At 44.4% G+C, this 15,269-nt stretch overlaps 1 protein-coding gene across 2 annotated transcripts in view; it reads right to left on the bottom strand.

The window, feature by feature from the left end:
• Nucleotides 1-8,913: 8,913 nt before the first annotated feature.
• CES5A (carboxylesterase 5A) overlaps nt 8,914-15,269 on the bottom strand; it is a 28,184-nt gene continuing 21,828 nt past the window's right edge. For both annotated transcript variants that reach the window (XM_059381739.1, XM_059381741.1), the window contains 3 exons: nt 11,740-11,889; nt 9,493-9,565; nt 8,914-9,361 (listed from right to left, as the gene is read on the bottom strand). In XM_059381739.1, the coding sequence (XP_059237722.1) occupies nt 9,133-9,361; nt 9,493-9,565; nt 11,740-11,889 (452 nt within the window). In that variant the 3' untranslated portion in view covers nt 8,914-9,132. The remainder of the gene's footprint in view (nt 9,362-9,492; nt 9,566-11,739; nt 11,890-15,269) is intronic.

The raw sequence follows: 15,269 nt of genomic DNA on the forward strand, positions 1-15,269 counted from the left end.
CAGAGACAGACTTGTGGCAGAGAAGTCACTGGCTGGCCGGGTATCACAGGCCCCAAGCCTTCTACCTTTAACTGGAGACATGAGATGTATTTTTGTCAGTGGAGAGGAAGTAGATGTGAAGCAGGGTGGCAGGTCAGGTCTCCAGGCTGGTGCAATCAAAGGGCAGCTATGCCTTCTCTACGCTTGAACTACTCTCCTGGGGTCCTTTGGCAAGACTGCACTTGTCCAGTCAGAGCAATGTCAACATTCAAGAGAACTGAGCAATTAGCAGCCACAAAGCACATGACACTCAGAAAAGCTCATGGGTTCTTGGCCAAGGCCATGCGTTAGAGCTGAAATGAAATGAAACGAATCTGGAGACCTTATTTCAAAAAAGGATAATTTGCACTCATTTGCACTGTGGTAGGCCAGTAAGGGGAGCACTGGGATTAGGCGTGAGGTCTTAGTGACAGTGCTAGAGTCAGTCCCCAGAGGTGACCGCTTGGTTGAATGACATGGGCTGGGGCTCTTCCCTTCCACCTGGGAAAGAAACAGGAGTCTTTCTTAGGACTACCCTAATAAAGAAGACCCCTATCTCTATCTTCACGGGACAATCTGGCTTGTCTTCCTAAGCAGACGAGACTGTTTCTAACCACTTAGCACACCACATCTCTCTCACACACACACACACATACAACCATTATACCTGTTGCCCTGACGAGCTCATCTTTGCAGCCTGGGAACAAAGCCCTGGTTCTCCGCCTAAAGAAACCTGGAGAATGCTGTCTTTGCAAAATATAAAACGAGGAAGGGATTATTCTCCCGATCCCACTATTTAATCACATGCCTGCTCGAGACATTAGCCAGTTGTGCAAACAGAGGCAGCCACTCCCAGACCTTGCCATGTCTGGCTGCAGCCTGGAAACCCATTACTGGCTCATGATGATTGCGCAGAGTAATAGGTGAGGTTCGAGCTCACCATGCCATTAGATCACGCCATCACACCTCAGTTTTGCTTAACGTATATGGTCTGCTTGCATCCCATCAGCTCTGTACATAACACAGCTCTTCTTGCTTCGGTGGTGGTTGACTGCGTTAACTGCTTTTCCCTTGGGAAACTTCCTATGGTTTCTCACGTGGAGCTAGACGGTCTGAAGGGTAAAATCCTAGAAACTGGCCTTTGCTCTCAAGCGTTTAGACAGATCTTAGGGGAGAAGACACCTCTGAGACCTCCAAGTTATCCCCTACCACACCTCCCCAACAAAGTCCTCAACAGACACACGGAGAGCACCTACTAGAACAAACCCTCAGAGAACTATAAGCCATGTCCTAGGATTGACTGAGGCAGAGCACCTGTGGGAAAGTTTGACCTGGGGGAGGCTTCACTCGCCATGGACATAGGGGTCATTGCACAAAGCACAAACCACTGGAAATGTCTCATCTCCTGCTGGCAACATTCATGCCATCCCCATCAGGCAATCCCATGGGACTGCCTACTTTAGCTTCTGCTGAGGTAGAATACATGGTAAGAGTTGGGTAACCCATGGTAGCAAACAGTCCCAGAATGTCAGGGGCTTATTTCGGCTGATGTAAAGATAAGTGGTGCTGCGCCTCCAATGATCTTCAACAAGGGGTAAGTCAAGGTTTTCTGTAAAGGGCCAGGTAGTAAATACTTGAGGCTTTGTGGGTCATATGGTCTCTGTGGCAACTGTTCAATCAGCTATTGTAGCAAAAGCAGCCATAGATAACACCTGGGCAAATGGACACGGCTGTGTTTCAATAAAACTTTATTTAAAAAACAGGTGGCCCGCTGGATTTGGCCCATGGGCCAGTTTGCTGACTCCTGATCTAGAACATGGCAGCTTTACCATCTTTAACTCATAGTTTCTCATGTTGTCCTGGGTGCCAATTCTAGTCAGCTGGAATTAGCACAGAGGAGTGAACGGGGTGGGGTGGGGGGGTTGGGCCAGGCCTGGCTGTGGACCTCCTCATCTCTACTCACAGTCCATTGGAAAGAACGTAGCAGCCTGGCCAATATAATTGTAAGGAAAGCCAGGAGATAGGGTCTGGTTGTGCGCCGAAGGAGGCTGGACAGATTTTAATGGCAATGCCTACCACAAATAATAATATCCATTAAATCATCAATTAGATACTAGGGATTTTTTTCCCTAACACACAGCAAAATGAAGACATAACCATCATATAATGCTTTAAAGTTTATTTGTGCACCATCTGAAATCATCTTGCAGAACTCCGGGAATAAGTGTACTATACTTTGGTAAACAATAGCATCTGTATTTCTTTTATTTAAATTCTGATAGCCTGATTGTAAACCTAGTTCCTGCTTGCTTGGGCTACTCTATAAAGGTTTCCTTCAGCCCCTTAAGAGTAAAGAAGGAGAAAGGGGGAATCAGAAAGATACATAAAAATGGAAGCCCCAGGAAGTTAAGATTAAATTATATTCTGAAAACGGTCCAGCAAACTGAAATCATTACAGATTGTATTATAGACATCTGGGTGATACAGTAACCTTGAACGAGAGAAGTGTTTTGTGTGTTTTCTTATGCTGAGCATTGTTGGGGTTTATGTCTATGAATGTCCAAACCGTCCATGACTTCTGATTAGGCAAGGCGTTACGAGGTGAGCACGATTTGAAACAGCAAAGAAGAGAGCATGTCAGCACTGGGGCAAGGTAGTTCTGGAGGCTTCTAGAGGAGGTCACTTGGGCCAGAAGGGCAAATGGAGGACAGAAGGCTTGAATGGTAATCTAAGGGGAGCTGGCTTTCACCCTGGACAATAGGGAGCCCTTGAAAGTCTTTAATCCTGGGAGTGACAAGAGAGAAAGGGTGTTTCCGAAAGTAGAATCTGACAGAAGCAGGCAAGCCACTGGAGAGGTCAAGAGGGTTCCTCCTAAATCCTCACTGGGAGGTGGGAGGTGAGTTCTCTCCAGAGAAAGCTAAGATCTCTGCCTGAGGAAGCTTGCCCACCAGGCTCCCACAGGCCTCTCAGCAAGAACAGTGACATCAGCTTCTCTGAAATGCTGGACTGCACAAAGCTTTGCCCAGATCGAAGACCTATCAAGGCTGATTCTCGGTTCTCACTTTAGAAGGTCCTGAGGGGCCATGAAGCCTTCAGAGTGCCTAACAAGCTGGTTGACAGCTGGGGGTGGGGCATCGCAACCTCATCCCCAAGTCACTATCCTTCCTGTGCCTACATGTCTTTCTATGGAGCAAATCAGGGGTGAACACCAGGGAGCGGTAGAGGGAAGGATGAGTCAGTCAACCCCCTTCGCTGTGGCACCTAAGTTCCAGCGGCCTCTCATATAAAATGTCGTTTCAACATACCATATGTTTCAACATACCATATTAAACATATGTTTCCACATACCAAGAAAATGTCATTTCAACATGCTAAGAAACACGAACCTCAAGACATGCAAATTACAGGCCGACTCTCAAATGGTCCTGATCAAAATGGCAAGGACTTCTACTACTGCTGTGTTCGTAGTTGTGCCAAGTATGGACAAGAGTATGGGAGAAACGAGAACAATCGCTATGAGTGAGAAACTACGACAAGCTTTCTTGGGGCCAATTTTGGCAGAATCCATCCAAACACTGCCAAGCGGCATGCCTCCTGTCCACACTATTCTCTAATCAGGAATAATTCTGAATGAGCCCGAAGTTGTGTGCATCAGAACGTCTGCCTCTGTGACACTGACAGTAGCAAAAACTGTGATGTAATTGGAGAGACCAGCTATAGTGACTGCCCAAATACTTCATCAAGTATTCCAACTATGGAAAGCTATGTTGTTGTCAAACATGGAGAAACATATATATTTTTCATTTATTCACCTAAAAAGCATGTTTGCCACTTCCTATGACAGAGGGACCAGAAATTGCATTTCTTTCCACCCTCTCCCCCACAAAAGCTCATAAAATAAACTCTTGGAAGGCACAAGCATGTGTACATACAGAATGGAAGAGGAGATGATAATGACATCAGTATTTTAGAAGTGAGAAGGTGGGACAGAGGAGTGACAACTGCCTTTAGAGCAGAGAAAGGGAAAAATCTATGCATGAGGAGGGAAACCCCCCCCCGCCCCCGCCACACACACACTCAGACTAACACATTCACAGTGGAGGCAGCAGAAAACCCTCTGGATTTAGAACTACTGGGTACCTGTGAAATTGGGGTGCATCTACCCCCCCTTATGCACATGGGAGTGCAGCTCTCCCTTCTGAGATCTATCCCCCAAACCAAAGTTCCCACATGTGCTCTGCCTCTGCTAGTCCCAGAACTGGTTGAATCTGCGGAATCCAATCACTTGATTACAACAGAGCCTCCAAAGAGCCTTGCTAATATCAGCATAGTGTGATTTCTGTCCAGAGATCTGAGTGTCAAAAGGAAAATGTTCCCTGAAGTTCAAGGAAATGGTGCAGTCATGGTGACCCTCGATGAAGCCAATGCCGGTCACCTAACCCTGCCCTTCTATTACTAACTGACTATCAGTGGTCCACAGGAATACAACTTTTGGAAATCAATTGTTACTTTATAGAAAATAAAGCAAGGAATTTCTGTAAAGCAAGGAAACATAAAGAATAAGGATAAAAGTGAAACGAATCCTTTAGAAAAATACCAAGTGTCAACAACAACACGGAAGAACTAGAAATTTCTTACTCTGCTGGTACGACAAGTCTGCACGACCACTTCAGAAAACTCGTGGAGTGCCTACCAAAGTTGACATGTGCTGGTGACCTAGCAAAGCCACTCCCAGGTAAATATCCAAGAGCAATGCATGCACATAGTCATTAAAAGACACGATCTAAAGTATTCGAGGCAACTCTTTTCATAATAACCTGAAACAGGAAATTCTCCAAATGCCCAGCACCAGTAGAATGGATAGATTTTTGGCATATTCACACAAATAATGACTACGCAGCAGCGATAGAAACCTGTCACCACCTGCACCACCACGATGCAGATACACCCCCTCTCCCACCTCTGCCCACCTGGGACCTGCAACCAGGGCCAAAGGGCAGGGAGCTGGGCTTTGTGGTTGGCCAGAAAGGTCAGAGTGTCAAGGGCCCTCGAGGGGAGGGGAGCAGTAACAGGGAGTCACCAGGGAAGGGACCCTTTCCTGCCCATCTCAGGCGGGCTCCTCGGGCCCCAATTGGGAAGTACAAAAATTAGGAAAGAAAAAAGCCTGTAGGTCCCAACCTCTGCTCTGCCTGCGAGTGTAGTCATCGGAGTCAGACTTTGCAGGTAATGGGCTGGAATTGGCCCTTTTCCAAGTGTTACAGAGAAAAGCAATGATGATAAGTAGTATTGGTTTATAATTTAACCATTTTGTTGTTGTTGGTTTTGTTTTTAACCTTCAAAGTTGTACAGTATCACGTCACCTGCATCTCAGGAGCCTCAGAGGGGAGGAGAGCAGTTTTTCCCCTTTTATAATGCTGCCCTCTGCTGCACAGTAGGGAATTCACAGACAAAGATTTGGTTTGTCTCCAGAGTTTTGTTGGATTTGATTTGATTTAGGGATTCAGGTCCAAGATTGTAAGGGGGGTGGGGGTGGGAAGGAAGCATGGAAAAAAGGAAGTTGTTTAATTTACAATAAGAAAGTATATAAGTATTTTCTGTTTTTACAGTGGTGAGATAACAGGTGAGTGGGAAATGCATGCATCTGTGTTGTTGATGAGAAGGAAGTGAAGGGACCCTTTGGGGAAGTGAATTTGTAGAACATAAGAAGAGCAATTTAGGGGCCCCTGGGTGGCTCTGTCAGTTAAGCGTCTGCCTTCGGCTCAGGTCATGATTGGGAAGTCCTGGGATCAAGCCCTGCGTTGGGCTTTCTACTCAGTACGGAGTCTGCTTCTCCCTCTCCCTCTGTGTGTGTGTGCATGCTCGCTCTCTCTCGCGTGCACGTGTAAATAAATATTTTTAAGGGCAATTTGAAAAGGGCATGGTCTGTGACTGGGCCCATCTTCTGCAGATCCAGATGGCAGGAATAATTTTACAAAGTAAAAGTACTCATTCCCAAAGCTGCTCATCAAATTCTATCCATAAATGTTCCAGGAGCAGGCTACTGGCTGGAGATGGGGATACATCCACATCAGACTGATATGAAAAGCTGATTCTCTGAAGATCCTCCAGCAACTTGGAATGCATATATCATGCTGTGACTACTCAGCACTTCTTAATCAGGGGGGGAGCATCTAATGCCTAAAAAGGGAAAACATATGTTTCTTGGTCCCATCCAAAAAGTTTCTGGTTTGGTTGGACTGGGGAGCGGCTTGAGCAGTGGAATTTTGGAAAAGCCCTCTGGGGTGATTCCTCTACTTACACCTCTGATAAGAAACCCTGAATTAAATGGAAAAAAAAAAAAGCAGGATGCCAAATAGCATTTATATTTCAGCTTTAACCCAATACAACATCTGATGGCACGTGGACAGGAATAAGGCAAGAGGGCCCTGTATCTAGATGCGTTGGAAATATGCTCCCTCTTGCAAGACACCTACCAAAATTAGAACTGTATTTGAGGATGCCGGGACTGCGTGCAGTATATAAATAAGTGTAATGTCATTTAATATGATAGTATTTTAAAAAATGAGTTGAGTGGTGTTTTCTAACTGTTAGTTTAGCCAAATATCAGTGTAGAAATTAGCCTTCTGCAGCTGCAGAGGCAACTGAATTTCCAGCTTGCTTGTGTGTGGCTTGGTTCCTCTTCCTAGAGCCAGAAAATGCCCCAAGTACTGTTGATCAGCCCTTCCGCAACCACCAAAGCCATAGACACTCCAACAGATTTGGACCCTACGCTGAGGGAGACAGGGAGCATGGCAGAAAGAGTCCTGATCTGGAAAGACAGAGATTCGAGGTCTGGTTTTGACTTGCTACTAATTCACTGAGTGATTTTCAGTGAATTCTTTCACATCTCCATAGGTTTCCATAAAATGAGAGGCCAGGGGTCCAAACCTTAACATCTTTGGGAGTCAGGTAATATCAATGAGTGAAATGGACCCAGGCACAAGACAAATTAAATAACTTCACTTTTAAAGAAAATCTTCCACCCACCCTTACAATCTTAGACCTGAATCACTAAATCAAATCAAATCCAACAAAACTCTGGAGACAAACCAAATCTTTCCCACAAAGGGGAATAGTGAGACTGTGAAAAAAGGTAAAGGGGTGGCCACTACTCCGTTCCTACAGGTTGTTCCATCAGGGTCGCTGAGAAAAATTGTGCAGGTTGTGTACTGCACAAGAGCACTAGTCCAGAGGAGGTACTGTTCACATCACAGATGTAGATCTCTATCAATGATGAGATGATGATTTCCTGGAAGATGCCTATAGAAGGTTTTGAAGAAAGGATACTTTCTAATTTGTACGAAGGTGATGTATGGGCTATCAGAAGCCCTGGTTACCAGGCTGGAATGCAGCTCCAGTGTTGCCAGAATTCTTCTTCCCCCTTCTCCTCTTCCTCTTCCCCTTTTCGTTCTTTTTCTCTGGAGGGGCTAGAAACATGGCTTCTAAAGTGAAATTCCCCTGATTTCATATTAATTGGAAACTAAATCCAAAACATTTTTGACACCTGTGGGCTAAACAAAACATTTCTGGGGGCCACATTGAGGCTAGGAGTTGGAGATCTCTGACCCAGAAAAACACAACATTACTGACATTTCAGAAACTCTCCTACTCCATGCACTTCGCATGTAATCCTGAAGCAATCACAAAGAAAAACTAATTACCCTGGTAAATTACATGGATAGAATAGGGATTATGTAGTTATCATATGAATTAAATTAAATATCAGATTATATTAAATATATTACCATTTTAAATAAATATTATAAATGAATAGATAATTCTATAAACATTAACTTAAATATTAAATTTTAATATGATATAAAAAGTAAAAGTACGGGACGGCTGGGTGGCTCAGTCCATTAAGTGTCTGCCTTCGACTCTGGGATTAAGCCTAGAATTGGGCTCCTTGTTCAGTGGGGAAGCTGCTTGTCCCTCTCCCTCTGCCTGCTTCTCTGCCTACTTGAGCTCTCTCTCTCACTATGCTCTCTCTCTCTCAATTAAATAAACAAATATATATATATATATATATATATATGTACATAAACAAATCTATCTATCTACCTATCTATCTATATAGATTCTTTTAAAAAAAGTAAAAGTGCCTCCTTCAAATGATGTATCACAATACTCTCCCTACCTATCATCTGGTTAACTTCAATCCATCCTTTCTCCAGAGAAAATCTCCTAAGATACGCATCTCAGTTAGGTTCCCCTGTTGTACTTACATGAAACACCTGACTCTCCCTAAGTGAGATTTTCAGATTTGTCACCAACTACACACTTGTGTGGATGTTGGCTTATGGTGTATCTGCTTACCACTGGTGGAGGGCGTGTCTCGCTCAACACTCTAGCCCCAGTGGGGATATGCCTGGCACATATCAGGCACCCAGTGTAGGTTTATGGAGGGTTGGATCAGTCTATGTCCCATCAGGCAAACATCTTTTCTCCTTGGTGTCCTCCCTGACCTGACTTTGTCATCAGGTGTCTGACTCCTTGGCTCCTGACCTTGGAGGACCTCTGGTTTTAATTGCTGAGAAGGAGGCTCTCTGGCCACCCCACAGGCTCTCTGGCCACCCCACCCCTCCTCCGCCTCATATCTCCTGAGCTGGAGAAAAGACCCAGTTTAAGCCATCGAGGTTGAGGACATCCATGCTTGGCTTGTGGCAGAAACCTGCCTGGATAGGAGTTGGAGCACTCAGATTTCAGGTAACATACACCTCTGATAGGAAGTGCACTTCACCTTGGATGCTGGGGGTTGGGGGAGAGTTTTGAGTACAGAATTAAATTCTGCTCCCCGTACATACTTCATGTTCTGATTTTGTTTCCTCTTAGTAACAAGATCATTATGATGCCAACTAATAGGCCGGCCCTCCTACAGATTTATTGAAGAGATCTGGTAGTGTTCCAAGGCAAGCAGCTTTGTTTGATATCGAAAAGAAGTCCCCTAGGGATCATCCCCACGCCCATAAAACATCAGTAAAAGCAGCTGATTTCACAAAGTAGCTAAACACAAAAATGGAGCTAATGATTGTGGGGGAAACTGCAGAAGGAAAATCAAAAATCACACACAATTCCTCAGGGAGCAGAGAAGAAGAAAGGTAGGAGCAGAGAAAGGGAGAGTAATGGGGGAGGAGGACCCGGGAGGGCTGTGGAAGGGGACATGATCAGAGGGAGGGTATCTGACCAAAACTCCACCTCCCGTTCCTTCAGTTTCTGTCCCACGCTCACATTCAAGTCCAGCTTCAGGTACTGCTCGCTCTGACTGTAGGCTGGCCACAGGGGCAGGCCTTCCCCGTTAGGGTCCCTGGAAGTGAAGGCAGAGACGAGGATGAGATTTCCATCCTCCAGCACCTGACTGTGGGGGAGCTTGAGCGGGGGTGTGCGGGGGTGTGGGGAGGGTATACTAAGGGGAGGGAGGGGACAGGGCTCACTTACCCGGTCCGCGCAAAGTTGGCCCAGTACCTCATCATCTTCCTGCTCAGCAATTTCTCCTTCTCCGTGGCTCCTTCTGGAGGAGACAATCACAAAACCCAGCTCTCACACGGATTCACCAGAAGGCCAAGGTGACTCAGGTGTGCTGAATGGCATTCCCATCTCCCTTCCCGCGGGATCCGCTCACCAGCCCACCAATCAATGCACTCCTTTTGCAGCCTCATGTACAAAGGCCCAGAGCAGCAGGGGCTCGCCCAAGGAATCATGGCTTCTGAATGCTCAAGGAGGCCCAACACCTAGTTTCCCCTTCTAGCCAGTGCTCTTCCATACATTCCTGCAAGGCTGCAAGCTCCCTGGGGACAGAGACCAACCCCCCCCCCCGCCACCCCTCCGTCTCTTTCCACCACTCCCCGCCTCAGTTAATTATTGCATTTCTTTATTGGAGAAAGTAATATTTGCTCAAAGTACAAAATGCAACATGCAGGAAGGGCATCTAATGACAATAAGGTTCCCTCCCATCCCTTCCCTCCAGACCCCCAGTGCCCAGCCTCAGAGGTAACCATAGCTACCAGCTCCTCGAGCGCCCTCCAACGGCAGGCTGGACACGTACAAGGGTTTAAGCGGACACCTTGCTACACATTCAGTATGACAGGAACACATATTCTGCGTCTTTTTCTTTTTACAAAATCGTATCCAGGAGATAGTTCCACACTGTCGCTTAAAAACCTTCCATTTATTGCCGTTTATTATTCTCTAAATGTATAATGCATGAATATTTATATATGCAATCCTATGTAAATATATAATTCATGCACCCAGTACTCTCTTGGTGGATCTTCACAGCGTTTTCAGTCTTTTGCTGATAAAAGCAATGCAGCAGCACATGCCTATCGTTTTGCCTGTGCGCAAGTATAATTGCACAAAAAAATTCTAGACATTGGATTGCTTGGGGAAAGACTATCTGCATTTTAAATTTGGAAGTTTTGCATTAATATATGAAATTGTCTGTCTCCCCACACCTGCTCAAATACATTATGTAAAATGCATTGCGCTTCCCAACCTTGATAGATGAAAAAGGCTTCCTTAGTCAAAGTTAGTGTGCAATCTTCTTGTTATGGGTGAGGTCATGCGGATTTTGATGCTTAGAAGTCACTCACGTTTCCTTTTCCATAAACTGTCTCTTTGTATCTGTTAGCCACTTTTCCACTGGGCTGTTCTTTTCCCACTGACTTTAGGAGCTCTTTAGATATTAAGGAATTGAAACTTTGATACACATGTGGTTCATTTTCTCCCATTTGGAGAGTCCTGTGCCCGTCCCACAGTATGAGCTCAGTGATGGCTGCTTGTAGTACAGTGACATTTATTAAGCACTCACTGTGTGCCTTGTGAAAATTGTCTCACTGGGTCTTTATCACAACCCAAGAGGCAGCTGTGTTATTATCTGTATTATTAGAATGGGCACAAATAAATGATGTAACGAATAAACCGCAGCCCACAAACGTACTTGTGCGGAGCACAAGAGGCCAGCATGACCTGGTCAAGGGCCTGGGTCGTGCAATTTCTTTAACGAAATATTTTAGTGATATCTGTTGTGTGTAGTTGCTATAAATTTTTTTGGTGGATAACCTCATCTGATTGGCTTCTTATTTTAGGCTCTGAATAGGTCATAAGTTCAGGAACAGATGAGTGAACCTTGCTAGTAGCAGTGCACAACATCTACATTAGATCACCTAGGTCCAGAGGACTTCGGGAGTTATGAAAAACATGGGTTGTTGGGTTTTGTTGTTTTGTGGGTTTTGTTGTTTTGTTTTTGGTTTGGGGTTTTTTGTTTTTTGTTTTTTGGGGGGTTTTTTGCCTTTTAAAGCCCTGGGTGGTAATCTCATCGATGGCTCTGGAAAGGGCAGGGAGGGAAGATCGGTGGTCAGAACAAGAAAGTGGTTCTAATTAAAAATAAAATTAGATCACATGAGTGCCCCCAATGGTCCAGCCTTTTAGGCTTTAGCACAAAGAGAAACATTTATCAAGCAAATGCTGACAACTCCTTTTCATCTCGGTTTCTAAAAATAAGAGTGGGGGCATTTTCCAGGGAATGGCTGGGTCTGTAAACTGTAGATTACATTCCAATGCACCAATACCAGGGGGCTCTTGCATCACATCAGGCGGACCAAGGGCTTCTCCCCAGCTTATCCCAAGCTCAAGGCCCCACAAGAGCAGAAGCCCGCCCCCCATGCCCCTCCCCCGGCTCCTTACCGAACATGACGACGTCGCCTTTGAGGAAGGCACCTCCAAAGACGAAGCGGATTTCATCAGAGTGATCGGCTTTGACGAAAGCTGGCCTTCTGTCCTTTAAGCACTGGGGCCCGTGTTGAAACTCGTAGAAGTAGACAGGTGCGCCAGCATCTGCACAGAGGAAGGAGGGGGCCTGTGGCCAGCGCCCAACGCGGTGGAGCAGGGGCCGACCCTGTGTTCCCATTCAGAGGGCCTGCCACACCCGTGGATGGGATGGCTCAGAGACAATGCGGACTTGAACCCTGCTAACTTCCCTCTTACTTATTAGAGGCTAGTGCTTGCTACCACAGCAGCCCCTTCCCCCGTGGTGACAGGAGCTCACTAGCCCTCAGGGCAGACCGATTGGGCAAAGAGGTCTTCACTTGGCTATAAGCCTTTCCTCCTGAGCAAAGAACTACCTCCCACCGATCCTGCCTCAACTGTCCCAAGACAAACCAAACAAAGTTATTCCCTGCTTCCAACATTCCTTCTCCTCACTTCTGCTAAAGGTCTTTGCTTTTAACTCCTCCTCACCCCACCTTTCCCTGCATCATCCATGTTTCTCTCCTGGACCACTGCCATCAGCAGAGTCTCTGTTAACGCACACACACGTGCATGCACATGTGCGCACACACACAGAGACACCCACAAACACACATACTCTTGGTCTCAGCTTCCCCTCTAGCTACTGACTTATATTTCTAAATCCCTTCTAGCAAGAACCCCCAATACTCATTATGTCTGCTCCCTCCCCTCACTCACTCTCTCTTAATTGAAGTGTCACTTACAGAGAATAAAAAGTGCAGATTTTAATTACATGGTTTGATGAGTTTTTGCAAATGTATACACATTCCTGTAACCACCATGCAAGGGTATACAGAGCATTTCTATCACCCTGGAAAATTTCCTTGTGTGTTTTTGTAGTCACTCTACCAAGGGACAATCAACGCTTTTATGGCTCATCACCACAGATTAATTTTGCCTGCCCTTGACCTCCACATAAATGGGAGCAACAAAATATATATACTTCTGTGTGTCTGGCTTCTTCTCCTGGGTGTGGTGTTTTTGAGACTCTTCCATGTTATCTCATGTATCAGTCATTGATTCCTTTCAACCACCAAGGATACGCTATTACTTGAATATACCACAGTGCATTTATCCACTCGTCTGATGATAGACTTTTGGGTTCTTTCTAGTTTGGTGCTATTATGATTAAAGCTGCTATGGATGTCCATACACCAGCAAGGACATATGCTTTCATTTCTCTTCAGTGAATGCCTAGGAGTAGAATGGTTGAGTAATAGGGTAGGTATGCACTTAATTTTATAAAAAAGGGACAGTTTTCCAGAATGGTTGTACCATTTTATGTTCCTTCCAGAAATACATGATACTTCTGAATATTCCACACCCTTGAAAGTACTGGTGGGCGTGGTTTGTGTTTTCAGTATTAGCCATTCTAGTAGGTGTCCATGGTTTCCTCATTTGGGGTTTATTTTGCATTTTCCTGATGACTAATAATTTTGAGAACCTTTTCATGAGCCAAAAAAGGCTTTCCTGTATCTTGTTTTGTGAAGTGTCTTTTCAAGCCTTTTATCCATTTGTAATTGGATTATTTGTCCTTTCATTATTGACTTATAAGAGTTCTCATATGCTAGATATGAATTTTTTGTCAGATAATTATGTTGTGAATATTTTCTTCCAGTCTGAGGCTTGCCTTCTCATTTTCAGAGCAGCACTGGGTTTTTGGTTGGTTGGTAGTTTTAGGTAAAATACACATAACAGGGGCGCCTGGGTGGCTCAGAGGGTTAAGCCTCTGCCTTCAGCTCAGGTCATGATCTCAGGGTCCTGGGATCGAGCCCCGCATGAGGCTCTCTGCTCAGCAGGGGGCCTGCTTCCCCCGCAGCCCACCCCCCCCCCTCTCTCTGCCTGCCTCTCTGCCTACTCTTGTCTCTCTGTGTCTCATAAATAAATAAAATCTTTTTAAAAAATACACATAACATAAAATTCACCACTTGAACCATTTCTAAGTATGGTAAATCAGTAGTTTTTAGCACATTCAGAATGTTGTACAACCATCACCACTATTAAGACCTAGAACATTTTCAGCTCCCCAAGCAGAAACCCCGCACCCATTAAGCAGTCACTCCCTATTTGCCCTTCCCTCCTGTCCTTTGGAAACTGCTTTCTGTCTCCATGGATTTGCCTATTCTGGACATTTCATATAAATGGAATCACACACGTGGCCTTTTGTATCTGGCTGCTTTCACTGAGCATAATGTTCTCCCGATTCAGCCATATTGTAGCAGGTGGTGGTCTTATAGCCAAATGATAACCCATCATATGTGTATACTATGTATATACTATGTGTATGCCATTTTTCAGCTGATGGATCTTTGGGTTGTTACCACTTTTTGGCCTCTCCAAATAAGGCTGCTATGAACATGCATGTACAATTTTTGCTTGGCCATCTGGTATTCAATTATCTTAGGTCTATGCCTAGGAGTGGAGTTGCTGAGTGATATGGTGATTTTATGTTCAATTTTGTGAGGAACAGCCAAACCACTTTCCACATCACATGGACCATTTACCAGTTCCACCAGCAGCTCATGAGAGTTCCAGTTTCTCCACATTCTCAGTAACACTGTTATTTTCAGGTTTTTGTTTGTTGTTGTTTTTTGTTTTTTTTTTCTTAAATTATAGCCACTTTAGTGGGTATGAAGAGGTGTGTCACTGTGGTTTTGACTTGCATTTCCCTGATGGCTAATAATATTGCTCACTTTTTCATGTGCTTATTAGTCATTCATATATCTATTTTGGAGAGATGTCCACTCACTCCTTTGCCCATTTTTGAATCGACTTGTTTGTTTTTTTGCTGAGTTATAAGGGTCCTTTTATTTTTCAAATAATAAACACTTATCATGTAAATGATTTGCAAATATTTTCTCCCATTCTATGGGTTGTCTTTTTACTTTCTTTATATTGCCCTTTGATGCAAATTTTTCATTTTAATAAAGTCCAATTTATCTGGTTTTTTTTTCTTTTTTGATGATACTTTTGTTGTTAGAGCTAAGAATCCACTGTAATTTTCAACCTCTTTGTGTCTTTGGTTCTAGAATGAGTCTCTTGTAGACAGCACACAGTTGGACTGTTTTTATAATCCACTCATTCTGCAATCTCTGCCTTTTGGGAGAATCCATTTACATTTAGTATAATTACCGACTATGAAGGACTTACTTCTGCCATTTTACTATTTGTCCCCCATATGTCTTATATTCTTCTTCAATTCTCCCATCACCATAATATTTTCCAGGGTACCACTTTGATCCCCTTGTTTCTTTTATCATACATACATATTTTTTGTTATTTTCTAGGTGGTTGCCCTGGGGATTACAATTAACTTCCTAATTCATAATAATCTATTTCAAACTAATACCAACTTCATTTCAATAGTAAACAAAACTTTCCCCCTTTATAGCTCTGTTTCTTTATATTGTTATTGTCACAAATGGCAT

The sequence above is a fragment of the Mustela nigripes genome, chromosome 17 (assembly GCF_022355385.1).
Source record: "Mustela nigripes isolate SB6536 chromosome 17, MUSNIG.SB6536, whole genome shotgun sequence".
Classification (NCBI taxonomy): Eukaryota; Metazoa; Chordata; class Mammalia; order Carnivora; family Mustelidae; genus Mustela; species Mustela nigripes.